The sequence below is a fragment of the Sturnira hondurensis genome, unplaced genomic scaffold (genome assembly GCF_014824575.4).
Source record: "Sturnira hondurensis isolate 20B ecotype Veracruz unplaced genomic scaffold, ASM1482457v3 Scaffold0010128, whole genome shotgun sequence".
In the NCBI taxonomy this organism is placed as follows: domain Eukaryota; kingdom Metazoa; phylum Chordata; class Mammalia; order Chiroptera; family Phyllostomidae; genus Sturnira; species Sturnira hondurensis.
The window spans coordinates 13,435,103-13,447,509 of NW_028082759.1; the positions used below are offsets into that span (position 1 = coordinate 13,435,103).

At 49.0% G+C, this 12,407-nt stretch overlaps 1 protein-coding gene and 1 long non-coding RNA gene across 2 annotated transcripts in view; both read right to left on the minus strand.

Moving 5' to 3' along the window:
- Positions 1 to 2,773, minus strand: part of ARHGAP10 (Rho GTPase activating protein 10) — a 243,242-nt gene extending 240,469 nt beyond the window's left edge. The window contains exon 1 of the mRNA XM_037058430.1: positions 2,387 to 2,773. Within this exon, the coding sequence (XP_036914325.1) occupies positions 2,387 to 2,540 (154 nt within the window). The 5' untranslated portion in view covers positions 2,541 to 2,773. The remainder of the gene's footprint in view (positions 1 to 2,386) is intronic.
- Positions 2,774 to 7,402: 4,629 nt separating this feature from the next.
- On the minus strand, positions 7,403 to 11,721 carry LOC118995267 (uncharacterized). The gene is made up of 4 exons (XR_005068238.1): positions 11,440 to 11,721; positions 10,933 to 11,056; positions 9,357 to 9,521; positions 7,403 to 8,574 (listed from the first exon to the last, which is right to left on the minus strand). It is a non-coding gene; the product is annotated as an uncharacterized LOC118995267 (long non-coding RNA).
- Positions 11,722 to 12,407: the final 686 nt, after the last annotated feature.

Genomic DNA, 12,407 nt, shown 5'->3' on the forward strand with positions numbered 1-12,407 from the left:
TGTCGTGTCTGGAAAAAAAAACACAATGTAAAACACATCAAACAGAAAGCCTGTCCTAGTTGATGGTTATTCTTGCTTCAGCTCCTCCCTCCGCCTCATGTCCTTCCTGGACTTCTTGACTCCCAGATGTTATGGGAAGGCTCAATTGGTTAGGCAAATGATTGGCCCAGGCTGCGATTTCAAATGAACTACTCAGGCAATTTCCAAACACTGCAGAGCCCGACGAAATGCCTCTTAGAAGTAGGACAAGAGAAACTGGACACAAAAGAATTAAGTGACCTGCCCAGCTGTTACATACCCAAGGCCCTGAAAGTGAGGGCGACTTAAACTCAGACGTCCTGACTTAAGTCCAGTGCTCTTAAGTGAACTTTACGGAGCAAGCTGGGCAAAGGCAGTATCTTCCTAACTTGACAAAAGCACGTAAGCTAAAGCTGTGTTGTTATCATCTTCTGGTTAAAAAAAATTAAACCCATTAAGCATGATGACAAAAAGGATGCTTTCTGGATCTTCTTAAGCATGATGATAAATTATGTTTCTTATGGCAAAGGACAAGAATCAAAAGGAATATGATACCAATTTACAAATTAATGAAAGTCTACACTGGGGAGGAAGGTTGAGAGCTGACCCCCTGATGCACTGGCTGCTGCTGGAACACCAGGCATGTGTCCTGTTTGGCAGAAGAGCTAATATGCAGTCACATAAATAGCTTCCTACCAGCGGCCAAACTGGCTTTGCCATCTGTCTCTCTCCACACCAAAGCCTCTATCCCATAGCACCCTAGCTCCATAGCGCCCTAGCTCCAGGCAGTAAGAGAGAAGACACACTCCCCCAGCCAGTGACACTGATTAACACCAAGCTGCAGAAGAGTCCTCTTTTTCATGTGCACACACGCCCCCCTTCTCCTTGACTTTGGCTTTCTCCACCGGCTCCTACAAATTTACAGCCCCTCCCTACCTCCTACCCAACACATACCCCATGCCAAGGCACTGGAGAACCATCAACCAAATAAGCTCACTAGTCACATGTCCCAAACAAAGTGATTCCCAATGCTCATTCTGCAACATCAAAGAGGTCACAGAACCCAAAGGAACTTTGGACACTTTCCAGAGCAGCTGAGTGACTTGCCTCCAAAGTTACAAGGATAGCTCGCTACATTCTTCTCATTAAACCTTACTCCAACTTACTCATTAAGTGAATGTTGACTGTCCCGGACACTGTGCTGAGGACTTGAAACAATTTGTTCAGTATGTTTCATCTTCCCTAATGCAAAGGGGAGGGCACGGTGACATGAGGTATTTTTCCTAGAGGTGATGCCTATAAACATACATACAAGGGTCGAGCTCCCAGGGCCGGAAATGGCTGAACTCAGAAACCAGGGAAAAGTTAACGTAGTTGGATACGCCCCCCCCCACCCGCCCCCCCACCCCGTCACGGTCTGCTGTGTGGGCAGGTCTTTATAAGACAGAACCGGGAGCACACTGAGGCATCCTCAGAACGGACTATGGGTCACAGGCGTGGTCAGGCTGCCCTGCTTCTCAATGGAACTCATGCCTCCCCGTGAGCAGCTGCAGCATCACCAATTCAGTATTCCAGCACGAATTTCAGCCGGCCTCCCTCCTAAAAAGACTCTTCTCGGATACTCAGACAGCTACACACACACACACACACACACACACACACAATTTCTCCTGTGGCCACTTCATTTCCGAGTCTTTCAAAAGACAGAAAAGAGCCAGGGAGGCAGGCATCCAACTTGACCGGGGTGGAATTCCCTATTTGCAGGCAGCGCTCCCTGGGGCCAGAGAGCAGCAGGCTGTCTGCGCGCCCTCAGAAGGCCAATCTTTGACCCCTCCTCAGCGCAGGAGGAGGGAAGGAACGTGCAGAAAGCAGCCCGAAGCCAGGTGGACTTTCTGGTTCAACACAGTGAAGGATCTGGGACGATAGTGGCCAAGAAGCTCAGAAATTGCCAAGGGAAGAGTGCAATTCAACATCCTGAAGTTTTTCAAAGAATCCTCAGTAAGATCACGAGACAAAACTGGGAAAACTAATAATGTTTCTGTTTATAGGAGGCTGTGAGCTGCTTAAGGGTGCAGTAAAACCTGCCCTTAGGCGGTCCGGTGGGGAACGCAGGCACCGAGGGGCTGGGGCTGGGGGCTCGCGAGCGGGTCTCCCACGCATGGTTCTTGGCTCTGGCCGCCTAAGAGGGGCGAGAGCGGGAAAGGGGACTTTGGGCCATTTGCCTGGGACCCTCGGCTCTCCCAGACCAGAATGAATCTCAATTCCTCCGGCCGCTGGCCCTGGGCAAGAGACTGCGGGTCCGCCCACCCCCACCCCCGCCCCAGGGAAAGGCTCCGCTCCGTCCCGAAGCGCCCAGGTCCCCGCTTACTTTTGGTCGCCGCGATGAGGTTCTTCCCATCCTTGATGAGCTCTTTGATGAACTTGTTGGTCCTCTCGAGCTCCGCTTCGTGGGCGCGGATCCTCTCCCTGAACCACGGACTGTCGAGGTAGCAGTCGCTGAACTCCAGGGGCTGCAGCCCCATGACGGCAGCCGTCCGCGCGCACAGCCCGCCAGCCGCCTCCGCGCGCGCCGCCGCAGCCCGAGCTCAGCGCGGGGGCCGCGGCCAGGTGGCGACCGCGCGGGCAGGAAGTCCCGGAGAAGCTAGCAGCCGCGGGCGAGCGGCGCGTGCGGCGCGGTCATGCCCCTCGGAGCCGAGTCTGGCCGCACGGAGCACCGGCGCCCCACTCCACGCAGCCCTGCCAGAGTTCCCGAGCCCGCGGCCACGCCCCGCGCGGCCCCCGCGCCGACCGCCCTCCCCCCGGCGCGAGGCGGCCCCGCCCCGGGCGCCTCCCCGGCCCACCCCGCGCTGCCCGGCTCGCCCCCTTCTTCTTCCTCCGCCTTCTCTCTTCCTCTCCTCCACTCCCTTCTCTTCCTTTCCCGGGACGCCTCTTCCTTCTCTTCCCGCACGCAGTTGCCCCTCCTCTTCCTTCCGAGGCTCCCTCGCTCCCGAATTTCGTTTTTCGGCTCCTCTCCACCCTGGGGCGCGTGCCCTCCCCTGTTCTTCTACTCCCCTCCTCGGGGTGACTCACTCTCGGCTCCCTAAGACAAGGAACTCGACCGAGACAAGGAAGGGGAGTCTTCTTAGCCATGTCTCGTCCCGTTCGGAGGTCTGCTTGCTGGGGTGCGTGATTGACTCAGCTCGTGTATCCTGCAGCGGACGGTCAGCTGTGAGTGCGCTCACTCGCTCGGCTGTCTTCCTCGATCGCGTCCCTCGTTCACTCAGAGTAAAACGCAGATTGAATCCGAGTTTAGATCGGCCCCCCTGACATTCCGAGTCTCCACACTGGAAGACTTGGGAGTTGCTTCTCTAGTATTCGGCAAGTTGCATTTGCTTGGGTAGGTAGAGAACTTCATTGTTCTAAAAATAAACACCGTGAAACAAAGGCCAGGTTCTGCGTGGTTTTCACACGGCGGGAGGAAGGATCAAATGAGAGTTTGTCAGGGCACCTGGAAGAGTTACCTGTTCCATGTGTTCCGAAAGGAGAGTGTCCCTAAAGAAGTTAAGCCTTTTAAAAGTACTGAAATTTATACCAAAAAAGCTATTGTTCATTATAGTAACCTTTCACAATGGCAACTAACAATTTATGACCCGATTATTATGTGCCAGGAACACACTGGGAACTCCACAAACAATTTTTTACAAGCTCATGACATGTTTACATAGACAGTTTTCCTGATAATGTCACCAAGAAACTTCAAAGTAATTGTTTAAAAGATTCAGTGTGGAAACTGTGTAATTAAGAATCTGTTTGGACAGCATGTTGTAGGAGTGTAACCCTCAGGACCAAGTTAAATAAGCCTCCTACTCAAAAAGCTCTTTTGTTACAAAACAGCAGGGTGAGTGCCTAACCCAAAGATAAACAGATAAACATTGTAACTTTAATGCCCATCCTCCAGAGAGCCCAAAATGCTTTACAAATAACTTTTAGTTGTTGAAAAGTTCAGTCCCCTACTAAAATCAGCAGGGGGGCTGAAGTCTACAGGGAAAAAAATAAAAGCAGCAAATAACTGGGGGTGGAGTGCCACACTCAAGAGTAGAAGGGATGTAAACAAACCGTGAGGGCTTAGCAAAAGAGCCCAACACTGGCCAAGTCAGTTTCACTACTTAATAGTCGTAGGACCTTAGCTAAGGTCCATTTTCTGTGACTCTCGGGCTCGCTGTCCACGAAGTGGAGATTGCAGCTACATACAGGCGGGGTGAGAAGATTCCATGAAACTCTGTTTGTAAAGCATCTGTTGAAAGTTATGACAATGATGAAGACAAAAGGAGGAGGTTGGGGAGGGTGGGCTGAAGAGAGCGGGGAGGGAAAAGAGAGAGATGGAGATTGCATGCTAGCAGTATGGAATAGATTTGGGGGTCCGGGAAGCCTGCCCCTTAAACCGCAGCATTAAACCCTATAAGACAGAATTCAAGGAGAGTTATCCCAAAAGCAAGTGCTACTAAGTGCCCAGAGGTCTCATCCCAAGTTCATTCAACAATTCATTCTTCCCACAAACGTGTGTTTCCCTGTATCAGCACCATGCTAGGGGCTGGTGATATGGCAGTAGACAGAACCGACCCTGTCTGTCCTCACTGCGCTTCTGGTTTCTGGAGGGAGATTGACATTGCACCCTCCTCCAAAAAATCATGCAAATATATGTACCTAATTTAAAATTAAAGTGTCATGCAGTTAGAGTAAAGGGTGTGTGAGAGGTTATAACTGGGAGACCCTAAAAAAACTGGGAATGGGGTCAAGGAAGACTGAATGAAAAACTCATTTAATCAGTGACCAGAAGAATCAGGAGGCATGACCATTGAACAGGGGGTGCAGCAGAGCGATCCAGGCAGAGAACCGGCCCGTGCCAGCCCCTGGGATGGGAGAGAGTCCGGTATGCTGAAGAGGCTAAAAGAGAAGGTCAGGGCACTGTAGCACAGTCAGTGAGAGATGCCGGCTCAAGATAAGGCTGGGTGGCAGAGCGTGGGCAGGGGTCAGATCTTGCAAAGCCCTGCGGCCCATCTGTCCTAATGCTATCATGTTGAAAATTTAAGGAATTTTCAACACAGTGGTAATGGGATCTGGTTTGTGTCTTCTAGCTGCTGTGTGGAGAACAGGAATCCATAAAAAAAATTCTTTTGGAGTTGTCTGGGCAAGAAGTGGAATAGCTTCACCCTCCAAGTGCCAGTGGAAACAGAAAAACAGACGGATCACAACACATTTTGGAGGCAGACCCTGGGACCTGACAGTGGCCTGGACATAGAAGTGAAGAAAAAGGTGTCAAAGATGGGCCCCAGGCTCCTGACATGATAAGTTAGGCAGATACATATGAACTTCAGTGAACATTCACTGAGAGGAATCCATGGGACAAGAAGTCATTGTAGGCCCTGGCCCGCGTGGCTGGGCTGGAGCATCATCCAGTAGACCAAAAGGTTGAAGGTTCAATCCCTGGTCAGGCACGTAGGAGAAGGCAACCAATGTCTCTCTCTCTGTCTGTCTCTGTCTCTGTCTGTCTCTGTCTCTCTCTCTCTCTCCAATAAAAAAAAATGTCCAGGTGAAGATTCAAAAAGGTTGATGCAGTGGTGGTGATGGGCAAGATGAGTTTCAGTTTCAGACTCATGGAGTCTGAGGTGACTGGCGTTCAACCGTGTACGACAGACAGGTATTTTTATGCTTCACTCAGCATGTGTTAGGGATTCGAATCAATGAAAGTTGGTCAGGTTCCAATCTTGATAAAATAGAGGTTAACTCAGATGAAACCTTCCCTCTCTGTAGATTCTGCTGCATGTGAGGTTGTCTTTCCCTGATGAGTCACAAAGTTGCTAGTTATCTAAAGTCAAATGTGGGTTCTACTGAATCTTTGGGTATGTTTCAAGCTGTATTAGAATTAGGTTCAGACACATGGTAACAGGAAATCCAAAATGACAGTGCTTTCGACCGTAAGGTTCTTTCTTTCACGTAAAACAAGTCCAGAAGTAAACCATGAGTCTCCCATGACTCCACAGTCCCCAAGATTCCCTCGTCAGTGTCACCTCCTGGTACGAGTCTATCTACTGGTGAGTCCTTCCAGGAAGGAAGAAGGGAAACGAGAACAGGGGCCCCCTCTCCACTGAGTCAGCACTTTTCTCAGCCTCCCTGCAGGTATTAGACAACAGTTTTGCTTTTCCTCTCATTGGCCAGGACTTACCCGCATAGCCACACTCTTCACTGCAAGGGAGAATGGTGGTCTTTTATCCAGGTATATTGCCACCCTAAAAAAAACCTGGATTTTCTCGCAAAGAGAAAAAGGACAAGAGATTTCGAGCAGGAACCTAGCAATCTCTGCTGCAGGCAGAGTGAACAAGCTGCATAAATTATAGCTGTGGTGGCAAAACGTAAATGATATAATGAGAATATAAGATAAGTCCTTGGGTGTCTTCCAAGGTATTATTAGGCTGCTTTCTCTCTCTCAAGCATTAAGGTGTGGGGGCAGGGGCGGGGGGTTGGTGGGGGGGAAGCCAAAACAGTTTAAACGAAACATGAGTGGACCACATCACTGAAAACCTGCCTGGAGAGGTACAGCAGGCTTCTGAAGGCTTTTGCCGCTCCAGCTTCATTCAGTTCTCCGTGATGCTCTCATCTACTCCTTTGTTGGTACTGACTTCAGCCTCCAGAGAGCTACCTGTATGAGAACCACAGGGCTCCAGTACTTCCAGACTTCCCTATAAACGATTTCCCTTCCCGAGCCACAGAAGATGCTCCCCTGTCACTGCTCCAATCCGGACACCAAACAGTTTAGAAGACTGCCACGCCCTCACGCACTTAGACCTGGAAGGGTGGCTCTCAGCTGATCGCTGAGACAAAGGCAAGGTTAATGCCAAGCAGCAGGAGCCAGCCGCCCAGGGGCCACTCTTTGAGTGGGGGGTGGGGGGAGGGTTGATCCACCAAGACAGGGGATGCAGTATAACAAGTCTGTGAACTAGTAATCTATAAAATGTAGTGGCAGTGGTTGTACAACAATGTGAATACACTGAACTATGCACTTAAAATAGCTAAAAGGACCCCTGGCTGGTGTAGCGCAGTTGGTTGAAGTACCACCCAGCAAACTGGAGGGCTGCAGGTTCAATTCCTTGTCAGGGCACATGCCTAGGTTGCAGGTTTGGTCCTGGTTGGGGTGTACCAATCCGTGTTTTTCTCTCACATCCATGTTTCTCTCTCTCACACTCTCCCTTCCTCTCTCTCTAGAATTTTTTTAAAAAAATAGTTAAAATGGTAAATTTTATGTCGTGTATTTTGCCACAATTAAAAAAAAACAAAAAAGTTTAATGAAGAAAAAATGAAAGATCCCCCACTATACACGTATATATCACCACTACTAGCAGTTTATAGTGCATCTTTTCTTAAAGTATCACAGAATAATAACTATCCAAATGTGTTTGACATTTTCATGACATCAATATCACCTAAATACTTGTTTTCTGCACAGAACACCTACCGAGACTTCCTGAACCAGCAGTCTGGGCGATGCGCTTTGAGCATCCTACGCTGTGAGCGCTATGCTGGACGACCTCTACGGAGAGTCCAGCCAGGATCTCTGAGAGCTACTTCCAGGTGTCAGAGTGATTGGGCTACGGGATGCCCAAGGAGCTGGTAAACATTATCTCTGGCTGTGTCTGTTGAGGGTGTTTCTGGAAGAGATTAGCATATGAATCAACAGACCAAATAAAGAAGGTCATCCTCACCATTGCAAGTGGGCATGGTGCAGTTCACTGAGGGCCTGAATAGAGCAGACAGGTGGGGGGAGGGCAAATGCCCTCTCTCCTGGAGCTGGGAGGGCAGCGATCTTCTCCTGCCCTCAGGCATTGGTGCTTCCCGTTCTCGGGCTGCACACTACCAGCCTTCCTGGTTCTCCAGCTTGCACGTGGAAGATCATGGCATGTCTTGGCCTCCGTAATTCCATGGGACAATTTCTATAGTAAATATCAATCTCAATCTCTCTCTCTCACACTCACACACACATTCATGTCCGCATGAAGTAACCGTCTCCAGTCAGACACAATAGATAAAATAATTACAAATCCAAATATTAAGAGAAAGCTCTGGCTCTTTCCCGGCTGCGGAGCCAATGCACTCAAGATTCAGCTCCACCAGAGACCCACAGGTAGCTGTGGCCGAGACAGGCATCACAGCTGGATGTGAATGGATGTCCATTCTGCTTCACAGGAGGCGTTGAAGACCGCTTTTATCCACGAGGGCCTAGCACATACAGTTCAAGAAACAGCCAGGCTGCTGGCTGGGTGCTTGTGCCCACCTGCGATGAGCCCGTCAGATTGGTGGAGGCCCTTTGTGCTGAACTCCAAATAGCCAAACTGAGGTTGGTGACAACCAAAAACTAGAGGAATGGGTGGGCCTCTGTCAAACCGACAGAGAGGGAAAACCTGGAAAGTGCCTGGTTGCAGTTGTGTGGTGGTTAACAGCTGTAGCAAAAAGTCTCAGGCCAGGGGTGTCACTGAAGTGCACTTCAATGCAAGAAGTGAACAAGGAAAAATCTTGTCTCAGATTCTTAAAAAAAAGAAAGAAAGAAAACACTCTGATAAATTCTAGGAAAGAGCTGCATGTTCCTGGTGCTCTAACAACACAACAGAATTGGGCCTATTCTGAGAGGCCAGCAAGGAATTGGCAAGTAAGCCAAGACCTGCAGGATGAGGAGCCGGTGGGTAGAAATAAGGTGCCTGTGAGGTGGGGAGGGGAGAGACACGCAGAGGGAGCTTTGTTGGAGAACTAGCACAGGAAATTGGAAAAGGCCATGTGGCTGGAGCGCCATGGGCGCTCCACACAGCCCACGCAGAGGGGGTGAGGTCTAGCCCATCTGCTCCTGCACCAGGCTTGCGTCTGTCCTCGAAAACACTGCACGGGGGGTTCAGAACTCCTCCAGGATCCTCTGGTTGCTTCTAGGGAGGGTGCACCTTTTCCAGCAACCCTAGACATCGTAACCTCTGAGTTGGAGACCCCAAAGGAGTCCTGGAACCATTCCACTTGCCTCAGGATAGTTAGTCAGTAGATATCGATTGGGTGGCTGGAGTGCGCAAGGCCCTGTGCAATGCTGCAAGGACTGCTAAGGCGAGGCAGCCCCTAATTTCAAAGCGTTGTGGTCTGGTGTACTCTGGCCATGAGGAAAAAGCTGACATATGGATAATTATAAAACAAAGCACCCTGCTACTTGGTGCGGCCGACCTGGCAGTGCGCCTGAGAAGTGGACGTTCTCAGCGAAGCTGGGGTAGGACAATGGGGAATGGGCATGTGGGTGGGGTGAGTGTGGGAGGGGAATTTTCCAATTCTCTCACATTGGAATAAAAAGGCTCTGAAGAAATCTGGGTCTTTCATTTTTCTTGTGTGCAGTTAGAAGAACCTGGCTCAAGGAGATGTGGGTCAGGGCACACAGCCAGGACCCCCTAAGTCATAACGCAGTCACTGCTTCCCCTACGCCCGTCTAGCTTCTGGAGAGAGACCTGGTGTGGAGGAGAGGGGGTTGGGTACATCATGTACATCAGCAGGCACTCCCACTGCCCGCAGATCCCTCAGGCCAATGCTGCCCTCTCTCCTATTACATCCGGATCAACTGACCTAAGCAGTGACCCTTCAGTTTATTTCATCCAGAGAGCAATGGATATAAAATATGTTGGAAGGAAAGTGAAGAGCACTTGAGAGTTTTTCCCAGCACTACAAAGGCCCCCGGCACTATCCACAGAGAGGTTTCCGCAGGATGACTGACCTCACCGGGAACTCATCCCGGCACTGAAAAGCCGATCTGCCATGAATGAGTCATGTTCTCAAAGTGCATGGACACCAGAGCAAAATAGAAAATGAAGACAGTATGGTAACTCACCTCCTATCTTTCAACCCAATAATTCCAGACCCAGTACTTAGTCCTAACTGAGAAGATTAGTTTTCAGATGTATATGCTTAGGGCTATTTGTTGCGGGGTGGGGAGGAGAAAAAGGAAGCAATCTAACAATTGGAAAACAGAAAAATAAATCAGCACATATCAACTCAACAGACTCATGGCTTTTTGGGCTTCGATGAGCACTCTTTTTTTGTTCTCTGTGTCAAACACTGGTGTTTTTTAATGCTTAGAAGGAGATGTGGGAACTGCATTCCCACTTCCCCAAAGTGTCCCGATTTCCACCTGGGTAATCATTTTCCCACATAGCACCGAGTCTTGGTGCCTATCTCACACTAGGGAATCCAAAGAGACACCTGGAGGCTTCTTGGGCCAAAGCTGCCTCAGGCCTGCTGGGACCAAGGGCTGGGCACGTGACCTGCACTCAGCCAACCAGGCTCTCTGTCCCAGGACTTTGACCCTTGAGCACAGTGAAGCACCGGCAGGAGAAATAAAGTTTATCTGCTCCAGCCAAGAGTGTTGAAAGAGATCTGCTGGCTGCCTGGCTGGCCACCCAGCTTTTCTTCCCAGGCTGGTTCTTCAGGCTCCTTCAGCACCCCACATACTTGGAGTGAAATGCCTTCTTACTTAAATCACCAGAATCAAGGTTTGGTTTTTTCCCCCTTGCAACCAAAGATTAGTAAATACCTACATTGGTACTTGAAGGCAATGACCTTTCCAGCACACACTGGAGAAACAAGTCATTAACTTACCATCTTTGATCACTGAGCTCTAAAAGCTCTGCAGCAGTTAATTTAGGGGATGCCCAGAGAACTAGTAAACGTTATTTCCAACTGGGTCTGTGAGAGTGTTTCTGGAAGAGGCAAGCATTGGACTCAGTAGAAAGGAAAGACGTCCACCATCGATGTGGGTGGGCACCTCCCAATCTAATCCACTGAGGGCACAAAGAGAAGCAAAAGCCAAAAAAAAAAAAAGGGTGAATGGCTTTGTTCTTCTTGAGCTGGGACATCCACCTTTACCTGCCCTCAGACGCTGAACATCGGGGCTCCTGGTTCTCAGGCCTTCAGCCTCAGACTGACTTTGCATCGTCGACTTTCCTGGGACTCCAGCTTGCAGATGGCAGACTGTGGGGCTCCGTGGCCTCTGTAAAAAAGCCACATGGGCCCATGCCTATAACGAATAGACACATACACCTTCATCCCATTGGCTCTGTCTCTTATGTTTGGAACTGGCCTGCTCCACACCCATTGTCCTGGTATCCCCTCCCTTTTACGACAACCCCTGAATTTTTCATTTCTAAATAGAGTTTTACTATAAATACTTGCATGGAAAGGATTTTCAAAAACAGTATGAGGTGGGTTTGCTGGACCTTGACCCTGTATTTCCAACTCCTGGCAGGGTCTCATCTGGTGGAAAGGCACAACGGACAGCCCTCATTTTGACATGCGGATAATCTGAGAGATGGCTAAGGATAACATCTCATTTTTCTTGACTTTTCCAGGAACAATATAACCAATATAACTTACTTTTAAAATCAGCATGAAGGGCAGCTGTTGGTAAAATAAAGCTCTCTGGGATATGACCAACTACAGACAGCTGCTTCTTCCAGTAGCCACAGAAGTAGTCGACATCCCTATACTTGCTGGCTACTTGGTGTCCCAGCCAGAGCGAATGGTCCATGCAGTAACCTGCGAGATGAGCGAGTCTGCCATGCCGCCAGGCAGCAAGGCCGAAAGGAAGCGCAGACCGCTGTGGGTTGAGTGAAAGATACGCAACAAAATAAACGTTTAGTAGAGCCGCCATAGTGCGTATGGAGTAGACTTCACTCCATTGCTGTAGTTGTTTTGTCTTTTTTTGTCTTGTACACATCTGCAACTATTTAAAAACCTGATTGTTTGGTAACACTGGTTTATTTGTTTTGTTTTATACCAAAAAAAAACCCTTTTGTAGGAGTGAGCTCTAAGAAAGAGTGCATGTGAAATGAAAAATTATTTTGATTTTCCATTTCTCAGAAAAATTGCTAATGGACTTGGGAAGTGTTTGTCCACATTTACCATTCTCCATGGGCATCCACCGTGACAAGCCCAACCACATAAAAATCAGAGGCCCCGACACCGCTGGGAAAGTGTCAGCACCTAGAATACTTCAAAATTTAGATGTTATTAAGAAAACTGAGTCCAAGGTGGCATTTACCACAGCAGGGTATTTACAAATCTCTGTGATGCATGACTTTTTACTCAGAACAAATGGCTATCCTTCTAAATTAGTTTTCTTACTTTTTCTAACATTTCTGCGGCATTACATAAAGTGAAACATTTATGTTTGGGGTCCTTTATTAGCAAAAAAAAAAAGTATCTTTGCAAATAGATAAATGAAGCCAGTTTTGTATCAGTAAATATATGAATGAAGATACAGAGACTTCCAGTGTTTATCCATGTCTAGCTCTTCTCTCTTTTTGGCAATGTGGGAGGGATATGCTTGCCACCTCCGGCTG